General features: G+C 41.0%; 2 protein-coding genes across 2 annotated transcripts in view; one reads left to right on the top strand and one right to left on the bottom strand.

Moving 5' to 3' along the window:
• The window catches only part of LOC139640758 (collagen alpha-1(XXIV) chain), a 137,648-nt gene extending 125,044 nt beyond the window's left edge, over positions 1-12,604 (bottom strand). Inside the window, exons 1-12 of the mRNA XM_071514940.1 lie at positions 12,567-12,604; positions 10,933-11,067; positions 10,700-10,826; positions 10,485-10,609; positions 10,228-10,321; positions 10,033-10,112; positions 9,814-9,942; positions 9,358-9,410; positions 9,185-9,246; positions 8,926-8,998; positions 8,663-8,801; positions 8,529-8,536 (exon numbers count right to left, since the gene is read on the bottom strand). Of these exons, the coding sequence (XP_071371041.1) occupies positions 8,529-8,536; positions 8,663-8,801; positions 8,926-8,998; positions 9,185-9,246; positions 9,358-9,410; positions 9,814-9,942; positions 10,033-10,112; positions 10,228-10,321; positions 10,485-10,609; positions 10,700-10,826; positions 10,933-11,067; positions 12,567-12,604 (1,063 nt within the window). The remainder of the gene's footprint in view (positions 1-8,528; positions 8,537-8,662; positions 8,802-8,925; positions 8,999-9,184; positions 9,247-9,357; positions 9,411-9,813; positions 9,943-10,032; positions 10,113-10,227; positions 10,322-10,484; positions 10,610-10,699; positions 10,827-10,932; positions 11,068-12,566) is intronic.
• A 5,150-nt stretch (positions 12,605-17,754) lies between these two features.
• Positions 17,755-22,362, top strand: cunh1orf52 (chromosome unknown C1orf52 homolog). Its single transcript, XM_071514985.1, has 3 exons — positions 17,755-18,183; positions 18,407-18,617; positions 20,424-22,362. Exons 1-3 carry the CDS (start codon positions 17,872-17,874, stop codon positions 20,576-20,578), a joined length of 678 nt encoding a protein of 225 aa, XP_071371086.1. The 5' UTR covers positions 17,755-17,871; the 3' UTR covers positions 20,579-22,362.
• The last annotated feature ends 816 nt before the right edge of the window (positions 22,363-23,178 follow it).

The raw sequence follows: 23,178 nt of genomic DNA, 5'->3' as shown, positions 1-23,178 counted from the left end.
TGTATGGACCACAGCATCACCCTTAGAAAAGAGAACGAAGTAATAGTACCAATATGTCTCCAGGAAGAAACAAGTTGTGCCAAAGCAGTTTCTCAAGAAATGACATAACAGATTCTGTCATTTGAAATCAATGAATTTCAATTAGAGAGCAATGCATTTGAAGCATTAAGAGTGACTAGAGTGGATGGAGCTTAGCCGGAAAAAGAACTGTGGAATATGGATCACATCTAGGATGAGATTCATTCTTGGAGCAACATCTGATGTGTTGCCATCCATCACCCCAAAACCTCAACCAGTGGCTGAGTGAAACCCCACAAATGCTCTGTGTTTAGACTCAGGAAAGCTTAGACGTATCTTGTCAGTATGGGAAGTTACTCTTTTCCAGGGTCAATAATAAACCAATAGAAATCAATTCTTTACCTGTTAGGAGAGATAAACATGTGTCAAACTGACTGTGTAAATGAAAGACAGCAAATCAGGAAAGATGAACAACTGAGTGAACACAAAGTAGGGCATCTAGGCAAGGCTAGGATTGGTGAAATCTGAGCAATCCTGGGAGAGATAGTCTGCACCACCCTGACCTGCTACTGTGGTCCAACATTCAGCTCAGTCTGTTTACTTTGTAAAGCTCTCTGTGCCACAGTGTGATATGATGGATGAGGCATATGAATGGAAGAAGCTTGGATACTCTGAAGTAGCAGCTGAGGTTGGATAGCCGGGGCAAACCATGTGGAAATTGGGTGATATGAATTTGTTAGGGATTTGTAGTCAGGGCTTGTGTAAGATGGCAAGCCCTGAAGGCTTTTCAAGGCTTCCTTCAAAAGCAGCCAATAAGAACAGCTAGTGGCTCTGGCTGAGAAGAGAGGATGTCAGTTTGGGTCCATCTCATAACTAGGAGAGGAGACTCAGGAGGATCATAACATGGTATAGATATGGCAGGCATACACTGCACACAAGAATAGCTACATCAGATCAAGTGGGAGAGAAGAGGAGTTTCTTCACCATCCCTTAAAGCCTGAGACTGAGTGTCTCCTGGCTCCAGCGGAGGTCTAGCTGTCAGAGAAGGATCTCTGCTGGCGGCGGCGAGTGTATATCATCTGCCAGCCTGTGGCTCGTTCAGATGTTACAACTTGACACAGTGTCATTACCTGCCAACAAACATCAGAGTTAATGGCGGACTCTGCGAAGGGTCACTGTTAAATTCAGAGATGTGATCAGTGCAAAAAACTCCATTGGAAATAAATAGGGGTAAAAAGGGACAATAGAGGTTTGCTGAGGCCACAGCCAACTCAAAATACTCAAAAACACAATTTGTTTAATTGAGGTTATATCCTACATCTTATTATGTCTCTGTGAGTAGCAAGGTGCAATCAATCAGTCAGTCAGTCAATCCATGAATCAAATACTACTGCTACAAGTATGACTACAACTACTACTACTGGCAAACAAGGCAAATATTTTCCTGTAAATGAACCCCCACCTTCAGGCTCTGTTAAGATTGGACTACCAGTAAATCTCAGACCAGATCTGACCTGCACTCAAAGCTCACCCACAAATGTAAAAATACCTGTTTTGAAGCGTCAACATTGTCATTAGTGAGCATGGAGAGAGAGAGAGAGAGAAATTGTGGGTAGTATATCTGGTAGATTTATGTCTCGTTGTCTACGCTGTGTGCTTTAGCTGATGTTTGACCTCTGCACTGGGGCAGTGACTGGCCCCTCCAAGTCTAGCTGGCTTATGGAGGGAAGCCACAGGGACAGGGCTTTAATATTTTGGTTCTCTGAACTGCTCTTAATCATCAGAAGAAGTGACGTGTCCAGGTGGAGGAGAAGGCCTGAGTCTGTCATTGTTTTGAAGGTGGTTCAAATGGTGACTCAGGAGGCTGGGGAGGTGCGGTGAGCTTCTGGCACTTTTAATGGAAACAAACAATGGATCCTAAGGGGGCGAAACACCTTTATGTGGTAAACAGGAAACAACATGAGAGACTATTTTATTGATATTCAAGTGTAACGAACTCTGATACTGTGATAGCTTAGGCTATAGGTGACTCTTTCATAATTTGTAGAATTGATGTGCAAACCTGTGTGGACAATGGTCAGGTCATGTGAATGCAGAGTTGCTGCTGATGGCCAGTTCTTCGCTGCCTTTTCCTGCCTCCTCATTGTCCTATTGGTATGACTATACTGCACTCTAGTGGTCAGTGAGTGTCAGTGACGTTCACTCACTTGGGTTGCTTGCCAAAATTCCAAAAATCTCTCTGTTCCTCCATGATCCAGGCACTGATGTTCATGCTGTCACATTGTCCGCTGTCCCAAGTGGAGGAAGCCTAAAAAAAGTCTCCTTCCACAGAAGAGCTCAAGTGTATCCTCTCCTGAAAGAAATTACATGATTGTTTTTTTTCTCATGCATCCAACATAGTTCAAATAAATGTCCTGCTTCTCATACAGGATATGAGATGGTTGTACCATTAATGAACAGAAAAACTAACTGGGAAGGTGATGGCGAACTCAGCTTTAAGGATCATATCAACGGCATCACCAAGGTTGCCTTTTTCCAACTCAGAAACATTTCCAGAATCAGAGGCTTTCTTTCCCGATCTGACTCAGAGAAACTCATGCATGCATTTGTCATGAGCAGGCTGGATTATTGCAATTCTCTCTTTATCTGTCTTTCAAACAAAACAATCCATAGATTACAATTTATCCAGAACTCAGCCGCACGAGTTCTTACCAGGACAAAAAGATCAGACCATATAACTCCAGTCCTCCGGAACCTTCACTGGCTACCTGTTGTTTTCAGAATACAATTCAAAATCCTTATGTTGGTTTACAAAGCACTTGCTAGTCTGGCTTCACAGTACATCTCAGACATGCTGTCAGTTTATAACCCCAGCAGATCTCTCCGGTCACAAGGTAGAAATCTCCTCCACGTGCCTAGAGCACTTTCAGAGTCTGGTGAGATGGCATTCAGTATTTATGCACCTAAAGACTAGACTTGCTCCAACACTGTGTTCTTTCAAAACCAAACTAAAGACCTTCCTTTTCACTCGAGCATTTTCTTAAATGAACACACTGTATTTGTACATTATGTTTGTTTGTATGTGTGTATGTATATGATATGTGTTTCTATGTGTATGTATGCATGGATGTTTCTGTTTATTTGCACATTTCTGCTGTTTTATTCTGTTTTTTATGTAAGGCACTTTGAACTGCTTTTGTATGAGATGGTGCTATACAAATAAATTTGAATTTTGAATTTAGGGATGTATAGTGGATATCAGAAGTTTACACAGCCTTTCCAATTTGCCAGCCATACTGTCTTGAGGCCTAAAAAAATCATCAATTAAGACCTTTTTCAATTTCACTTGGATGTAGTAACTAGCAAAATCAAGGTAAAGGTGTCCTTTGCTTGATATAGCTCTGTGGTTTGGATCATTGTCATATTGAAAGATTAAATTCTAAATTCTTTAACTAAAATATCTTGGTGTCCGGAGCCCCTGTCCCCGCTGAAGAGAAACAGCCACAAAGCATGATACTGCCCCACCATGTTGCACAGTAGATACTGTGTTCTCTGTGTGATGGGCTGTGTTGGCTCTGGGGCAAAGATACCTTTTGGAATTAAGACCAAAAGTTTGATAGGCTACCTTGGTTTCATCAGACCATAAGACATTTTCCCACACGATTTTGAGAAATTGACTGTGATTTCTTGCATAATTAAGATGGGACTGGGTGTTTCTTTTTAATGAGAAGTGGATTCCCTCTCACCACCCGAATCAACAGAACAGATTTTTTGGAAAACACATAAAATAACTGTTAAATGCACAGAGTGACCAGACTTTACCTTACAGTCCTGCAGCTGTCTGTTGGCCTCAAGGTAGCTTCCCTGATTAGCTTCCTCCTTGCAGACATTCATCTTGTGGGGACGGCCTGACCTAGGTGAGGCCCTGGTGGTGGTGTCTTCATAGTATTCTGTTACATCACCAAACGGCCATCTTGGTAGGAAAATACCAGGTGATTGTAATAAAGTAACAGGTGATTATAATCAAATGACAGCCGCAGCGAATGAGCTGTGTATATGGTAAAGCACCATATTGGTAGGAAATGCACTGTGGGTCTGTACAGGATCTGTTCGTGTGTTTAATCATGCACCTCAGTGGAGACACTGCTGACTTAGAGGCTGCAGCTGCTTTTCTGTCTCTTGAAGGAGGCTCACTTTTAACCTTGGTAGATCGCCATGGTAACCTATGCTGCACAGCTAACCTGATCTTAAGCAGGTCAAGTTAAATATAAACCTATAAAATAAACCTATAAAAGGCCCATCTCTGCACCAATCAGCTCTCTGGACAAATGGAGTCACCAGTCCTACAGGATCCCAATATTAACAACAACACTGCTTTCAAATGAAAGTAACAGGTAATAACAAGAACTGTACAGGGAGAAACTGCTGACTAAACAGTTAGGCCAAGAAAGAAGGACTGTTAGCAGGTCCACGTGTTTAGAGACCAGCAGAACCACTTTGCTTTTCATCATCATTTATTAGATCAGAGATATAATAAATGTTTGTAGCATTTCCACTCCGCCCACTCCTTATAAAAGAGGACATCTAACAAATAGCAGGTCGCTTACATTAGTTAACCATAGTTTTCAATGGTGAATGAAATTTAATGTTGTATATTAAGTATTGAAATTCTTTCATATGATTCTCAAGAGAGATTAATGCAATAGACGTCTGCACTCATATTCCCATTGGGAACATGATGTCGATTTTATGAATATAAAATCTTTTCACAGCCTAAATCTGACGATACGATATTGTATAAGTGAGAAGAATGAACAGTGTGTTTTAATGATGGGGCAAATATAAGCCTAATGACAATTATTCAGTCTGCTGATTTTATTTTTGTATTATTTTCTATTTTTATCTTCAAGTTGTGTGCTTATAACTGCCTTTTCCCCACTGAATCATGTTACTTTTCCTTTCATTTTATCTTAATATGCTGCTCTTAATCTGTCCATGTTGCATGTGGTTGGTTATTTGTTCCAAATCCCGCCTCTTTCATGTGAGCTCATAGCTGGATTGGTAAATCCTGGGTTGACAGAGCCAGTTAACGACCTTCTTCTTGAGACCGGTTAGACAGAATTGCTGTTGTTTGGTTTTGTGGAGCCGGCTATCACAGAGATACTCTGACTATGTTGAACTGAGAATATATTCATCATGAGGGACCGACAGAGGAGCATCAGGGTATAGAGGCCATCAAGAAGGAAGGTGGACAGGCTATGATGCTGGGAGTAATCTATGCTCTGAACTTAGCATACCCAAAAGAGCTCAGATATTATTATGAATTTATTCAGAAGGTCCTTATGCAAATGGGATGTGAGAGTTCTTGGACTGAAGAACAAAATCAGTGTTGGTCTTTAAGTTTAGCCATATCACATTTAGCGGACTAAACCACTCAGTAAGGCTCAATATAAACATCGACTGACATTCGTGTATAAGTTAGACATTTGCAACCCTCTTGACACGTCTTGAACAAAGCACAGCATCTTTGTCTGGTATAAAAAATGATATGTGACACATTGAACCTTCAAGTTGACCAGAGAATCACTGAAGAACTCATATCTGCATTGTGCATCTCTAATCCTGTGTACAAGGACATTGGGAAGGCTGTCATCATGTCACTGCTTTAAAGAGTAAAAACTACTAATAAAAACATTTCAAAATAGTGGAGCCAACAGAATTTATCTTGGATGCTGAAGAAAGAAGGACGCTGCAGTATGTTCCACTGTTAAAGTTTTGCAGCAGCTTTTAAGTCAAACACATTCTTGACAAGGCTTTAGATACTCTGCTCATATCAGAGACGGGAGAAGAACAGCTAATATACAAATGCTTTCGGGTTGGTGTGTATTTCAAGGACAACAGTTTTGTGTTGAACCCAGATTGAGAACCAAAGTCTTAGTGGAACATTTAAGTTGAATTTTAAATTTTGCAATCAAGTTGCACATAAGTTTTCACTTTCATTCTTGGTGAAGTGAGAAACTCTAATGGCAGTATCAGTTTGGCTGGCAGTATCTTTGAGGAGTGTAAGAAAATATTGATAAGCTTGTACTGATTCTGTTTTACAACACAACCTTTGACTTTTTATTTCTTTGAATTCTATAGTTAAATCCATGCACTATACTGTAGAGTTTAGAGTAACATTGACTTGTTTCAGTCTTGTCCATCAAAACAACAATACTGTCAAATCTTGTAATTGATAATCAGAATCAAAGTATTGTAAACTAGAAAAATGGGAAAATAGTTCAGCACACTGCAAATAAAAGGCTAGGACAAAAAAGCTTTAATAAAAATGTAAATTTATTGCTTAAAGGATAATGCCTGTGTTTTTTTATTGCATTTCTTACCGTCAACAAATCCTATGAAAATAACAAAATCAGCAATGATTTTGATTTGCTAACAGGTCTCGTCCGTGTAGCCGATGCCCAATAGGCCAAATCAGAATGTTTGTAAACAAACAGATTGGCTCTACTTCCGGGTGGATAACTCGCACCTGTCAGCAGCGGAAATCGTTCGTTTTAAGTAGCGGTAAATACGAGTCAACTAAACAAAACATTAGTGATTATGCGAAATCGGGTTGTGTTTGGGGCTGTAATGCCAAATATAGCTTGGTACAAAATGGATTAGGTTTAGGCTTTTTCCGTTTTAAAGCAAACTAACGGAATCGGTGGATACAGATAATAGTTTACTGGGGACAGGCTGACTAGCATAACGTGCGAGCTTGCTAGAGTGACGTAATACAGTCTCTCGGTTTTGCTAGTCTCGTTTCGGTCTAGCACAGCAGTAGCTCTGTTGGGACTGGCTCTGCACTGCCAGTCCCAAGGCATTGCATTAAAAACCGTCCGGGTAAAATCTTTCACTTCATGTAGGTAAGGTTTCCTGACCAAAATATTGCCAACATGATAAGCTTTCTGAAATCCTTCAGCCCTTTTCTGTTACACGAGTAAAACATATTGTCAAAGTGCCACAAATGTTTTATCTGCACGGTTTTTAATGGGCCGCGGTTCTAGCACAGCACAAGTAGCACAACACACGCAGTGGTTTGTGATCTGGCTTTGCTATCATACCCTGCTTTACAGTCAAGATGCTTCACAATCGAGTCTGAAAGTAAATAAGGAGCAGTCCACAGTTTCTACTAAAAAGCAAAACACTAAAGAATGACTGGTTTGAGGTTGCTTTGTTAGATCAGCACTTGAATTTGAACTTCTCGCTGAATCACACGAACAGCCTATTTTTGGCTGTCACTGTTTAGCTATATAACATAATATAAAATAAAAACAGAAAGTTATGGTTGCTTTGTTTAAGACAGTGGCCAAAACAGAACTTTTACGCATTTCTAAACATGTTGGTAAAATATAGTAGTTTGTGGACACATGCTTAAATAGCCTATATATTTAGGTTATGTTTATACACTAACAAATATCAACAGCAATGACATCAGGAACATCTCGTTTTCGGTGGACAGCCAGAACTACATAATGTATGTGTGTTTCTAATCACAAGAGCTTAAAAAGGGGTCTTACTTTGGTTAAATAACACGAAAAATACTGTAGCGCCGATTCAAGTTCTTTGTTGTTGTGAGGTCACGCTGATATGGCCTATACAGCCATGTCTCAGTAGCCATAGAACTCTATTCTATTAAAAAAACTATTAAAAACATCGCGATGCACCGGGCCGGCCGACTTTTTCCTCAAACAGCTTAATAAGCCGGCCGTAAACACGTTTTCCATCTCAGGAAAGTAGTTCCGTAGCACCGAAAATAGTCCCCGGCGTAATGAAGAATTTGTTCCCATTAGAATTTGATTTGGTAATAACTACAACAGCCTGACTTTTTGTGGTAACAGTTAGCAATTTTTAAAATAGAAACTATGTCTTTGTGAGCTGTATTTAAACATTTTTAGCTTATAATTGGAGCCAATGACTTCCGTGTTGAAGGCTAAAAAGGGAACGTGGGAAGTCGGAAAGTAATGACAGTATACTATCTACAAAAGAACTGAAGTACGGTGGCCATTTTAGGACATCCTCAGCTGCCTTTGTCAATTGTAGATCTGCTTTGTGAAATTTAGATGGACTTGTGTCGGGTTTAGCTGTGTTTTGTCAGATTTAGATGGAGTTGTATCAGGTTTAGATGTACAACTTACAACTCGGCATTATAATCAAGCACTTCCAATCCTTCCTTGATGAAGGATTGGAAACGCTTGGTTGTAACGCCGGGACCGCCCTCCATTGCAGAGGAGCGCCATCTAAGTTTGACAAAGTACATCTAAACCTGATACAACTCCATCTAAGTCTGACAAAACACAGCTAAACCTGACACAAGTCCATCTAAATCTGACAAAGTAGATCTACGAATGACAAAGGCGGCTGAGGATGTCCTAAAATGGCCACCGTACTAAGGAGCAAACGGCTGGTGGTGGTGCAAACAGCTCCTGATGACTCCTGTTCCTGCTACAGAGGTGCAGGGTGCCCCTCACCTGCACCACTAGAGGAAAAGAGGACAAAGAAGACGGGGCATTCACTCAATACTCTCTTACTTACAAGTTTGCTTGAAGGCTCAAACAGGCCAGTTCATTGATTCCTCTTGTAAGCAGTGAGGGCAAAGCCTTACCTGAGGACATAGAACAGGAGGTAAGCGGTGTCCTGTCTGTGCTTCAGGACCGCGGCCTCATCTGTCCTCGTCACCCGGGAGTCATTCAGGGTCACCCATTCCCCGCTGTGTCCCTCGATGACGTCACTGAGGTAGTGACCTGTGTGGGACACACGAAACACAGTGCAGATTAAACTTTATTTGGTGTGTTTGTTTATATGTGTGTGTGTGTGTCTGTGTGTCCCTGATCCATATTTATGTCTGATGTGTGTGACATTAATTACCGCAGTTGATGCTCCTCCCGAGGTGAGAGACGACTGCAGAGAGGCGGTAGCTGCTCTGGACACCGTGATCCTGCTGTAAAGAAACATGGTGAGTGATGAGGGGTTCATTTCCTTTTTAATAAGGCTCTTAAACTACTCTATCCATGAGTAACTATTCAGTACATTTTCTCTCAACAGTTCATTGAAAAATGACTGTTTTCTCTCTCCTATACATATTTTCTTTCTCCATCTCTGCTGTCTCTCCCTATTTCTCTCTCACCACAGGAGCTCCCTGCTGGGATCTGTCTGTGTCTCCTGAGCTCTCCAGCTGATCAACTGATGCTGAGAAACACACCACAGAATCTTGTTTTACTTGGAAACTTACAAACTAAAGTTGGGTGTTTCTAGTTAGATTAGCACTGAACAGGTTTAAAATTGCACATTTTCTCTTACCTGTGCTTGGGAAGGGTTTTGCCTGGGGAGACACCTTCCTGACTCCTGGGGAGCTTTGAATGAAACAGCATCCATTTTGATCAATGTGATATTCAAGACAAATATACTGTATATAGGAAACTGTTTTCAAACATGACATAAGTGTACAGCAATAGGCAGGTGCTCATTCATGCTAGACTATAGTTTCTTAAATCTATAAGTCATGTATAAGCCAGTTTGACAGACAGTCATGAGCTCATTCAAAAGAGATTCAACCAGAGAAGTGAGAATAATCAAAATAACTCCATTACATTGTTTAGAGTTGTTTTGGATGGTATCACATGCATTTAATGTACATTAAATCATTTCATGGTGGTATTTCTGGTAGGTGAAATTACTCAGTAAGTATATGTATATAGTATGTTTGAGGTCATTATGCAGTTGTTCCAATATGGAGTGTAATGAGTGTAAGTTTACCTCAGTACACCCTGCTGCTCTTCCAACAGGGAGGCCAGAGACAGGACTGGAGGGATGCAGACAGCATCATTCACTCTCCTCAGCTGTTTCCCATCGTAGCAGAAGCGCTTCATGTGAAGCACTAGCACTCTATTAAAAAAGAGAGAGTACCATTAACACATACTATACAAAGACAGTGTAGTTTACAACATCATGGGCAGGTTCATGTATGGGACTTACCTGGGTAGAGTGAGGAAAGCTCTGGACACTGTCGCCTGGTGGCCGAGGCACTGCCGGCAGGTGCACTCCAGTTCTGATGCCTAAGGAACAAGACACAGAGTCACTAACATAGATGTGTGTGTGTGTGTGTGTGTGTGTGTGTGTGTATGTTTGTGTGTGTGTATGGGGAACTGAACTGATCCGCTGTATACTGACTTTGAAGTAGAGTGCGAGGCTGTCGGCCAGGCAGGAGGAGAGGTCCAGAGACAGGTTGTTGAGTCCCTCCTCCTGGAAGACTTTGTTACCACAGCTTTAAAAACAAACATGGAGGAGAAAAATACTTTAACTCAGATCACCAGACAGTTCTGTGAACCTCAGTGATAAGTGATGTACTTTGTTGTTTCATGTTTGATTCTGTGATTGTTCAGATAAAACATCATGAATATAGTAGATGCAGTTTGCTGTTGAGTTACCTGGAGCAGGTGCGGACAGACTGCAGCTTGAACTCAAAGTTCACAGTGGGACAAACGTACCCCTGCTGTGTCTCGCCCTGCATTTTCATGCCCATGAGGAAAAGCATGAGGAACTCATGGGCATCCTGTGAGAGATCAGGAAGCCATTCAAATATGTTTATCACACAAATACTGCAGTACAAAAGAAATCATGAATGCTAGACTCATTTTTGTACCTGCTGAAAGTCACCCTCGTACTCCTCATTGAACATGGCCAAGCTGCTCTTGACCAACCTCAGGAGGGTGCTCTTGCTGTGGAAGGAGCTGTGACCCTGCCTCGCCTTGTACAGCTCTCCAAAGTAGCTGGAGAACAGGAGATTGAGAGCATAAGTATTTATGATTTACTTTTAATATCAAGGTAACAATCAGTAAAGCAATGAATCAGTGAAGATCTCTTGCTCTACTGTACCTCTGCAGCTTCAGGCTGGTTTTCTTGGGGCTCCAGAGCGCCTCCTGCCCCATGATGTCAGCACAAAAGCTTGGGATGCTGTACAGGGCCTGGAGAGTGGCGTTCAGGAAGCAGGTGTTCCCAATGTTTGGAAACCTGGTAGGAAAAGCACATCAATAAAAATAGAATAACTTTCTAATGTGTTCTGTTGCCCAAGGTGCTTTTAATGAACCTTGAAACCATGAAAATTCATGGCTTGTAATGGCAGTGATACGACTGACTTATCTGAACCTCAGATATCCAAACTGTCCAGTCTACCAAATGGGCATAATGAACTAAATAGACAGTGATGAGAAAATGAACTCTGCCAAGTCTTAGAGATGACCTCAGTCTAATATGTCCAATATGCTAATACTGTTAAGTGCAATTAGAATAATTAAAATTTTCCTGCTTGGATTTCGCTTGCCTAGTACTAATTAAACAGGAATTGAATGAAGAGTCAAGGTAGATCAATTTATTTTTTGTTTCATACCCCAGCTCCTGCCTCTGGCCTCTCTGGGTCCTGCTGGACTTGAAGGAGGAAGCCTGCACTGGCCTGAAAGATGGAGAGAGAGATAGAGAGAGAGAGAGAGAGAGAGAGAGAGAGAGAGAGAGAGAGAGAGAGAGAGAGAGAGAAGGAGAAAGAGAGGGGCTGGGTAAGAGAGAGGCAGACTAGCAGGGATGTGATCTGAGCAACACAAAAAAAAATGGAGCCAAAGGCAGGAAAACATGAATATTCACTGGAAATGTATCTCTAAGCAACATATCTGATCTCTAAACTGTCCTAGGTTTCCACTGCTGTATGAGAAACTTTTTGACTTGAAGGGTTATTTTTCTTCTTCAGCCAATGGACACAAAACAGGGAATCAACTAAACGCTTCAGTCAACTAAACAATGGCATGCTAGTATTGGCAGCATCATTCGTGGAAAGTCATGGATACTGATGTGTCGACAGCTACCTCATTGGCTACCCATGGCAACCAATTCCATAATGAATGAATGAAAGCAGTGCTAACAAGGAGTATTTAGTGGGAATTCAAAACATCACAGTGTCCCTTTAAGTTGGTTTGACCAGACAAATTGAATAATGGAAGGGAATGGAGATCTCAGTGATGGTTGGATTCCTGCTGGACAGCCACAGTAAAAATATATCATTAGCCTTAATTAGTCTGCATCATATTCTACCTGTCGATGGAGCTGTTCTCCACACTCAGAGTGGTGGAGGGGGGAGAGGAGGAGGGAGAAACAGTGGGGGAGGGGGGAGAGGAGGAGGGAGAAACAGTGGGGGAGGGGGGAGAGGAGGAGGGAGAAACAGTGGGGGAGGGGGGAGAGGAAGGAGAGGAGAAGGGAGAAAGGCGGCGTCTCTTCCTTGGGGGAGAGGAGGAGGGAGAAAAAGTGGAGGAGGGGGAAGAAGAAGGAGAGGAGAGGGGAGAAAGGCGGCGTCTCTTCCTAGGGGGAGAGGAGGAGGGAGAAAAAGTGGAGGAGGGGGAAGAGGAAGGAGAGGAGAGGGAAGAAAGGCGGCGTCTCTTCCTAGGGGGAGAGGAGGAGGGAGAAAAAGTGGAGGAGGGGGAAGAAGAAGGAGAGGAGAGGGGAGAAAGGCGGCGTCTCTTCCTCACGGTGGATGAGGCACGGCTAGGAGTCGGCCACATGCCATCATCAACAGCCTGTTAGAAAGAACAAGGTGAATTTCAACATACTGTAACGTACCTGGGTAGAATTATATGTAAAGATGAACAGAGAAGTAATTTGAATTTTAATCCTCTTTTTGTTCAATTGAAGAAAAAATTCAATCCATGGCTAATTTGCCCTTTTCACAAACATCTGCGCAAGTAACTGTGATCGAGGCTGACAAAATGCTAACTGGCTAAAGCTAATTTCTGTGCTGTTAGCATTTTGTGACCCTCAGTTTTTTCAGTCGTCTGACAACAGAAACAGAAACATATGTCAGTGACAACACCTGTATTGTATTATACATTGCGTTGAAACACAAAATAAGTAATCACAGACAGAGTTACAGGCGGCAGAAAGTTTGCTTTTTAACATTGCTGCCAATGGTGAGAACCAAGTTATACCTTGCAGAAGTATGGAAGCCATGTTTGTGAAAAGGGCCTCTAGGCTAATGAGAGACTTATTTGTTTGGTCTGGTATCGTTGTCCAAAACAGACGGAATATGTAGATCTGTTTATGTCTCTTTGGCCCAATGAATATTATCAAGGATTTAAACAAAGTTCTTTCTAATGTTATTTGAGAGATTTTACCTCTCTTAAACGAACAGATCACCCAATATTTTATTTTGTTATTATCTAATGACCCTCCTGTCAGCTGAAACACTGGTGAAGTTTGTATTTATAACACGTCAAGCTAGCTAGGGCAGCTCCATAGCAACTTTTTCCAAACAACTGGAGTGAATAGAGATAGTTTATTTAGTTCCAAAAAGGTAAGAATTACCATAAATTAATCCAAACAGCATAATAGAAACGTTTTGAAGCCAAACCATTGCACTGTGGTCCAAAAGTCCAATATTCAGGCCTAGTTTACCTTCTCTCCCAGATTTTCCGCACTTCTTCTGCACCGAGCCAACTGTCACAACAGTAGCGAGCAGATGTTGCCTTCAAATACGGTCAGAAAATGTTTAATTACGGGAAGAGCGCGCTTGAACGAGCCAATAAAATGGTAAATACCAATGGGAAAGTCAAATTTTACATGATAACCAAGAAGCCAAGATGTGACATTCTCACTTTTTGTTTAACTTCTGGTACTATGCATAACAACTATAGCTAATACACGTATTAAAAAATCAATTACAAAACTGTTGTGAATATTCTCCTCTTCATTCTGCTGTTGTAGCACAAAGTAGCTCTGTAGCATTTGGTTTCTAAAATAGTCACCAAAAAAGCTACTGCAGGGTCAATTTAGTTATTTCTGACTGAAAAAGTACTTGAATACACGAGAGGTTTTGATTTACGACTGGAACAATCGAAATTAAATTACGAGCAAAAGAGCAGCAAGACTCTTCCACCAGATCGCTGAGAGTGACAGTTGCAGCACACTTATATGATGGGATACATAGGCCTATAATAATTTACTGAGCCAAAGTTTCGACCATGGTTTCGACACTATGTCTTCATCAGGGCATAATGTATTAATACACAGTTTTATATATAATATTTCACTGTATTATTAGATATTTTTCCTTCAGGTACATTTAATTGGACAACTGAATGGAGGAAATGGATGCAGAAGCATTAAGTTGTTATTAATTTTTAATTTAATTGTTAATTAAAAATCTTAGTCACTTTTTAAACACCTAGTATTTACTAAATTGGAGTAAGACAAAATTAAAAATAGTCATAATAATATATTTCATAATAAAGATACATTTTCGTTTAGGAATGGCCCCTGTTTAATAATAATGTCCAATTGTATGTCCTGTTTTATCCCTGTTGTAATTTTATGTGTCTAATTTTTTCTATTTTCATTTGTTTTTGTTTCTTTTTATCTACTTTTACTATAGCCTATGCTATCTATTTAATATCTTATTTACTTTGCAAAGAACTTTGTCTAAATAAAGTTTTTATTAATTTATTATCTAAACAGATAATATCGCTGGTCGTGGCTCTTGCAGCAGAAACCATTTTTTTCTTCTGAATATTGAAACATCACGTGTGTGTGTGTGTGTGTGTGTGTGTGTGTGTGTGTGTGTGTGTGTGTGTGTGTGTGTGTGTGTGTGTGTTGTGTGTGTGTGTGTGTGTGTTCGCTCTGAGGTCAAAAGCGTTCTGAAGTCAGACCAGCGGCTCGAGCTAAAGCGCGTGCTTCATTCAAACAATAACAAGTCCAGTGTCCACGCGCAGTAGAGACGCTTAGAGCGAAGCTCCGTGAACTAGCAACACTTTGACCCCACGGCCCCATAAAAATCCACAATAATTCATAATTAATGAAACAATTACTGTGTTTTACTCGGAACCGTCACATCTCAGTTGACACACGACTTTTTCTGAGCTGCATTTCATATCCTTCACAAAGTTTCTTACTTGTAGCTCAAGTTACACCGTGAAAACGCACAAGAAAGACTAATTTGTTCCACTACAAAGATGAAAATGAGTCAATCTTACCAGTTTGGAGAGGTTAGCCATGGTGCCAAGTCCCAGGTCCGGTTTGGCGGTGAAAATTAAACAACAAAAAACAAAAAACGAAAAAAAAACGGACAAAAAACAAACAAAAAGTCTACCAAAAAACAAACAAATCAACGAATAAACTAATGAATTAACACAAAATGAATAAATGAACGAATAAATGAATTAATAAGTGAATAAATGTGTGAAGATGTGAATATAGCCGTGCGATGTGAAGATGTCTGTTGAGTCGGAGCGTGCTCTCGGGTCAAGTCTGTGGGGACAAGTGACGCTTCTCATTCCAAACAGCATTTAAACAGGGAATGTTGCTCTGTGGCATCACACGTGACTCAGCTGTTCTCTGACTCCAAGAACTAGCAACACAGAACCATAAAATAACTACTGGACCTTTTTACAGCAATGTCTCTTTTTCTGACATCTTTCATCTGTAAATATAGTCATAATGCGCCTTTGGCGGTCTGGACTAATTTCTATAGGAGAGTAAACCACCTAAAGCCAGTTTGACCAACTTTATATTTGTGGAAGAATTTACCCATTTTTTAAGGTGACAAAAATCTTCATGATATAAATTCATAGTTGGCCTGTAGTAAGCTGTATCAAACTTGTATAAAAGGGGGAAGATGATTTTCTATAAAGACTGGTGATTTTTTGTTTATTGTTTTTTTTTTTTTTTATTTGTTTATTTTTGATGATCAAACCACTAGTCATTTCTTTTCATGCTCAGATGATCATGACAGGGAAATACCTTGATCTTTGTTTCTTTGTTCCTCTCTCCCTCCCTCTTCCTCTCTTACACACACTCAAAAAACACACACAGACATTGAAGTGTCGGCTTCAGCAGACAGCTAGAGAAAAAAACCTAGAAGCAATGTATGTTCAGCCAGACCTCCTGGCTCAAATCATCTCATTCATGCAACACAGCAGCATCTGGTTTTATTTCCAGTGAATAAGCTGTTTTACATGACATAGTTCTTCACTGTGTTTCACACGTGGCACCTCTTGTCTTATCAGAGCTGTCAGACAATTATAAAAATACACATTTCCATACAAAATGACTGTTTCAAGCAACTCTTTTGAGTTTGTTTTCGTGTTTTTTCCTTCTTTCCAGACACTGATCTGTTCCTCTGTTCAGCCAAAGATTCCTCTCCTCTTTCCTGTTAAAGACACACACACACACACACACACACACACACACACACACACACACTCTCTCAGTCCAACTCTCTCTCTCTTTCTGTGTCTCTTTTGGAATGTAACACACACACACACACACACACACACACACAGTCCCTTACCCTCTTCAGTCACAGTATAGAGTCTCTGTGCAGCATTGATGTGTTCAGTGATGTGACAGTGGAGCAGCCAAGTTCCAGCACAAGATGCGACTTCCATCAAAAAGTGTGAAGATCTCCTGAGATGAAGATTCGATCTAGTATTCACTGATCAGGGAGACTATAATCGAAAGACTCTAATGTGTGTGTGTGTGTGTGTGTGTGTGTGTGTGTGTGTGTGTGTGTGTGTGTGTGTGTGTGTGTGTGTTCTCCTCACCGTGCATCTTGTTGCTCTCCATAAAGCCCTCATCCTCCTTGTTAATGATACCAGCTCAAGTTCTCATCCAGCACTGTAGCCAGCAGGTGGAACTGTTTATCATAGTTCTTCTGTAGGAGGGGAAGAGAAAGAAAGAGAAGAGAAGAGGGAAAGAAAGAGAGAGAAGAAGAAAAGTGACTTACAGACCAGTAATGGTCTGTAAGTCAGTCAGGTAACACTTAGTGAGATGATGTCGCTTCATCAGATGGCCTCTAGAGGGCGGTTTTGACTGTGAGATGCAGTGTTTCCCATACAGAGGCACAAAATGAAAAGTTGGTCTGTATAGAAATGGATCTAAATCGATCTCTAATGCGCCTGATGTCGCATTATGTCATGTCTGTAATTTGGAGATGCACAGACAGCAGACCAGCAGCACTGAACTCAATCCACAGAGTCTCCCGGTGTGAAAACAAAACGTAACATTCCACAGTTAGTAACAGGGATTTGCAGACAGCAACTTGTCCTCGCTGCCCTACAAACTTTAATGGTAGGTGACGTCATCTTGTGATATTTAAGTAACGTTAGTGGAATTAGGTCATTTAACCGTGTCGTGGGTCTGTACAGATCTGTGCTTGTTTTTCCTTCAGATAGTAATCAATGCAAGCATGATGTGTTAGAGGAGCAGGGTTTGTCTCACATCATGCTTGCAGTGAAGGTGCCACACAAGCAGAAATAAGCCATGTAATTATGTAAATACGTTCGAGGAGTAAGATGTCTTTGGATGAACAAATCTTAAAGCATCCATTAGAGATAAACCAATGTAATAGTGTAACACACGTCACCATTCGAATGGACTTATTAAAACACTGTTGTTACACTGTTGTAAGTAGTCTACATTATGTATTAGGGAGATTTTCATCGGGTAACTAACAGTAATATTATGTAGGCTACTTAGAATACTTGAATCTTGAAGATGTTTAAATAAATGCAAGATTAACAGCGACATCTCGAGGCTATTTGGGCTACAACTGGTACACCGGCAGGCCAGCAGTAATATTTTAGTGGGACTGCCCCTTTAATTAAATGGCTTTGCGACTGTCGTTACGACATTGCTTGAACGGTTTACGTCTGTTTTGGAGGCTCATTCAAAATGGAGTAGGGAGAAGCTAGCTGTGCTAGATTTAGTAGCTCTATTTTCGTATTTTCATTACATTTACTTTAACTGGGTGCTGTACATTAGAAAATTAGTAACCCTAAAACAATGGCTGACGAAAAGAAGTCGGACTCTTTTCGTTTCTTTTCGGGCTACGACGATTTGAGCGACAGCAGCGACAGTAATGGCAGCAGTTCAGACGAGGAGGGAGAAAGTCTGAAGAAGTCAAGCCAGAAATCGGGGCCAGATGCCTCGGGAAGCGCTGGCAAGTCTCTCCAAGGGACGAAACGGGCCGCCAGTGGTGCTCCCTTACCCAAACCAGACGACCTCTTCAGATCCGTGTCTAAGCCTGCTTTTCTCTACAATCCCCTAAATAAGCAAATAGACTGGGAAAGTCGCACAGTGAAAGCTCCCGAGGAGGTAAAGCTATGGTGGATGGTTAACGTTAGCCTGTGCTATTGTCTTGTTGTCCTGTTACATCGCCAGTAGCGCTAGCTAGCTAGCCATCTCTCTCTCTCTCTTTCTCTCTCTCTCTCTCTGTATATGTGTCATTTCTTTTGAGAAAGAAACTGGATGCATAGACTGGTCTCCACTCTAACCCAATACAATGTTGTTCCACCCTTGTTTTCTCTGCTGCTTGCAGCCGGCCAGGGAGTTTAAGCCATGGAAGACCAACGCTGTGCCCCCTCCCCAGAGCTACACCACAGAGCCAGAGAAGAAGAAGGGAGCCCCACCAGGGATGGACATGGCCATAAAGTGGTCCAACGTCTATGAGGACAATGGGGAAGACGCACCACAACCGCACACCGGCAATGCCCGCTTCCTGCCCACAGAGGAGCAGCCCTCTGACTCAGGTTAGTCCTGCAGGGTTCTCAGTGGGGTAGCCTGTTTCTTGATTCCCTAGTCAGCATAAATACACCCTGTTATCACTCCCCATAATGCCTGGATCATTTAGTGGCACTGGCAGATGCCGAGGCAGCTGCTGTGGCAGATGCCGACACACTGTGGTACTTCCACTGGATCTGTGGCACTTCCGCTGCCATGTCAACTAAGAGTGGCACCTACAACGGCATGTGCTGCTGAGGAGAGTGGCACCATGGCATATGCCACTCTGCCCAGCGGCACTGGCCGCTGCTGCTGCCACTCTGCCCAGCGGCACTGGCCGTTGTGTGCCATTGTTAGTCTATTCTACGGCTGCACAATAATAAATAAAATACAGCTAGGCTGCAGCCTATGTACATTTAAAACAAAAAAACATAAATAAAAGGACTAGCCTACATTACCAAGAAAGGGAAGCCGTTGCCTACAAAACTTCCAGAATTTGAACTAACTTCAAGCTACAGAAGCTTTCATTTGGTTGTCTTTAATATAAAAACAAAAAAAATATTTTCGTAATAGTTTCCTGAATTTCCCCAAGGGGATTAATAAAGTGATATCTTATCTTATCTTGTAAATAAAGCTTAGGTGGAAGGACAACATAGCATTAAGAATCAAACATTAGATTTTATTCAAAATGTTTTCATGGTTCTTCCTTTACTTTCTTTTTATTTACAAAAGAAGTGTTTAGTGCCATAAATGACACTGTAAAATTAATTCAGGCCTTGAAAATAATTACAAAATAAATAAATCTACAATTTACGACAACTGACCTGTCATGAAGACTTGCATATGCAAATCTGTGTCGGTTCATGCCACTATCCTGCCCCGCCCCCCTTTCCAAAGTGCCGCTGGAGCGGACTGGCAGCAAAAAGTGCCGGCTGCAATATATACGGGAACGGCAGCTGCCGCTGCCACTGAATGCACTTGCCCTTACTCCCATGGTAATACACTACAAGTACTATTCTGCCTGAGATCAAATCTAAAAAAGTCAAATCTCCTCCAAAATGTTATCAAATATTAGTCCCTAACCAAATGCTTTCTGTCAGTTTGGCCTTTCTTAGTATGAAAAAGTTGGATAAACTGGGTTAGAAAGATTAATGATTAGACTAGATGTAGGAAAGCCATTTTTTTCTCTATGTATACATTAAGGTTCTGTGATTCCGAAAGCATCAGAAAGTATGACCACCAATCAAAGCTGACAGTTTGTCTTTGAGATATTAGTTAATAAGATCATGTACAAGTGGATCAACACTCCTTGGAAGCTGTGTGTATTTGGGTCAAGATGTCTTACATGACCTAATGGTACCACTTAGGTTTAGAATAGGCCTTTATTTTTTGCCTCCCGGCCTGCTAGACTCAGATGCATAAAGTATCTCAGAACAAGAGTTTGATCTGAGAGCAGTTTGCTCTCTAAGTCATAGTGTATGTTGAGGAAAAAAGAAAAACATATCCAAGGCACTCTCCTCTGTATAAAGTTAAAAAGCCATTATTATTCTTGGCTATTTCATGTGAAAATGTTAGACAACACACCATCTCTACATATGGATTCCCCATATTTCCAATGAGCACCTCCAGTGAACATGTTTGAAGCCCATGCAGCATTCCTCTTCTGATCAACATCATAGTGTATGATGTTTGAATGGTCGCTGACGAGTTGATCCTAGGTCATTGGTATTGGAAATATGAATACAAGCTGCACTGGTTTCAGAGTTCCAGTGTTTCTAATTTCATAATTCTGACATATGGCTCTCTTGCTCCCCCCCCCCTCCTCTGGTGTTTAGATGAGGAACCAGATAAGTCCGACTTGTCTGCTAAGAAACGCAGGGTGGAGACCTTCCAGCAGAAGGAGAAGAGGAAGAGGGACCTGGGACAAGCCACCTCTGACAAGAGCTTCGTAGAGGAGGAGAAAAGAATCCTCAGGCAGCAGGCAGAGTAAGGCCTGGGCTGCCTGCAACAAGGCATTGGTTTCTAACTTAGAGAAACATGTTACGTTAGCCGAGAATGATCACAGGCATTAGCAAATGGACTAGGAGGTGGTGTGCCGCTAGTATAAATAGCCGTTTTGGCTATAAAGTGTCATTTGCAATATTGTACCAAATTTGTCTTCAAATTAATGTCGGCACACTTGATGAGGCATTTGTTTTAAATATTGTGTTTAAAATAGCTATCAGTGAGACATCAGGTATAGATAATTGCGTGGAGTGTTCAGTCATTCAGGTAGCAGCACCCCAGTCCAGAAAGCACACCCATCCTCAATAATGCGGTCTCCAGTAAAGGGCCAAATGGTTAGCCGCAGCTTACTCATCACCCTGGTTCAACCCCAGAGCCAGACAGGGCTACCAGGGCTTTCTCAGCCTGGTTCACCTACAGGGTCAAACAGCATTAGCCAGGACATACTCATTAGCTTGGTTTCTAGTTTATGGCCAAATACTTAAAAACATAACCAAAAAAACATAACAAAGCAAAAAAAAAAAAAATTCAACATTTATTTGACTCTGGATCTTGTTGCAAACAAAGATGATTATTAATACAAGCAACAAATAAATAATGTTTGAGTCCAAGTCACAAGTCACTTAATTTGGCCCTGGTGCTGGCAAATCCCTCTTTGCTGTGTTCCTTCCCAAGTTAAATGAGGCTTCCCTGCCTTGACACATTGAATAGATATTGTGTGGTTGATTGGTTTTGTCTTTTGTTTGTCTTTTTCAGTTATGTAACTAAAATAAGAGCGTAACCTCTGGCTGTGGTGGTTTACATGTGTACATCCTGTTGTATTTTCCTTGTTTGATTGTAAATAGACAATCACCACTGAACAGAGACTGTGCTTGGATGAATCAAAGTTGGAAATGTAGCTAAAGAAACAATATGGTCCCTATGCGCCAGTCTTCATAAGAAAACATGGTTTTATACGGCGGCTTTCCTTTTAAATTGACAAAAAAGTGTGATAAATGGCTTCATTTCAGTTTGAATTACAATGAGAAACTTATCAAGTTGTTGTTCCTGCTTATGGACACTAGATGTCACCTGGAACAAACCCTTTGTTGTTTTTTAGAGCGATCTGCTGCACTTCCATTGCTGTGCAAGTGTTGGGCACACAAATGACCACCAGGGCCTGTGTGTCATGTTTCTCAGAAAATGAGTATTGATCTTGTATTACGTTTGGAAGCTGGTCTCATATCAGCACTCTTGAGATACTTGATGCACAGTATAGTTTCGTATATTTTGTGTCACACAACACTTTAGATCAGCTCTGACATGGAATATAAACATAAAGTTTAAGAAATTTGAGAAGCCTGTTAGTCACTTCCTACATGCATAGTATTACCACACAAGATGCTTGGAGGTTGTTTTTAAGTTGAGCACTGTAGCCTGGAGAAGGGACCCTTCCATTTCTGTCAACAAATCTGTGTGAAAACAGTGTGTTTAAACAATATTATACTGTTAATTTTATTGTTTGTTTTCAGTGACATACTATTTGACTTACACCACTGAGGCAATAAATGGTAGATATTTTACTGTGGAATGTCCTCTTGTCAGTCTGAATTATGGTACTAACTGATTTTGGTTATTAGGTCACAAGTGTGCTGTTGAAATCCATTCGAAATGAGCTTCACATTTGCTCTGCATAATGAAATCAAACGGCCACATGAAACACGCCATCGATCTCTTTCACTGTCTTAAATTATTCTGGAATAATGTACAAGAGTTATATGTGTTGGATAATACAGGCTTACATTCAATTGAGTTTGTTCTCATTCTCAGAATTTTTTGTGACCATCGGAGCAAATATAATGGTATTTCTACCAAAGAAAAAAATGAAAAGTTTCCACTTCGCAACAGTTTAGTGATCAGAGGAATTCCTGGCCTATCTGTCATCATGGGTTGACATGAAATAGTGGTAAATATGCTTCTGATAAAATTCCAGCTTCCAGGTATGTGCCTGGCCTTGTCTGAAATGCGTACCTGGTCCTGCACAACAGCAGCAGACTGATTTTATCAGCCATATTTACGAACAAATAACTCTTCTTTCCTGACTGATTCTATGAGGAATGGCCAGCGGGGTCACATCATTCAGTGTTTAAGAATGCTCCACGTTGCTGTCAGTTTTGTAACTGGATGTTTTGTAACTGTGGAAATTTCCCAGAAAATGGATGTTTTGCAATGTTATATTCTTGGAATTGTGAGTGGAAAAACGTAATTTCCAGTGTAGTTTTTGGTGTGGTTGAATATGTTTAGCATAGCTGTTTTCCTGTGATATAATATCCAAAGCATTCCTGGATTGTAGGTGTCTTTGTGTAACAGAGATTATGTTACTGGAGGAGAGCATGTTTTCTTCCCACTGGATGTCACACATGACTGACCTAATCTTGATTTTTTTTAAAGAGAGAACATCCTGGTATAATATTACATGTGGTACGCTCAGAACATCCTCCCCTTATCAGCTTATCAGTTACTGGAGTCTGAAAGAAGTCCTGAACATTGTCTTAGCAGTTTCTCCAAGTGTAATGCTTGCCTTAGGTAAAATCATACACTTTGCTT

The sequence above is a fragment of the Centroberyx affinis genome, unplaced genomic scaffold (genome assembly GCF_046629955.1).
Source record: "Centroberyx affinis isolate AG114_WGS23_722 - 3 ecotype Tasmania unplaced genomic scaffold, CSIRO-AGI_Caff_v1 ptg000291l_1, whole genome shotgun sequence".
NCBI lineage: Eukaryota > Metazoa > Chordata > Actinopteri > Beryciformes > Berycidae > Centroberyx > Centroberyx affinis.
Note: the sequence above shows the minus strand (reverse complement) of the source record. Positions and strands in the feature narration are given on the sequence as shown.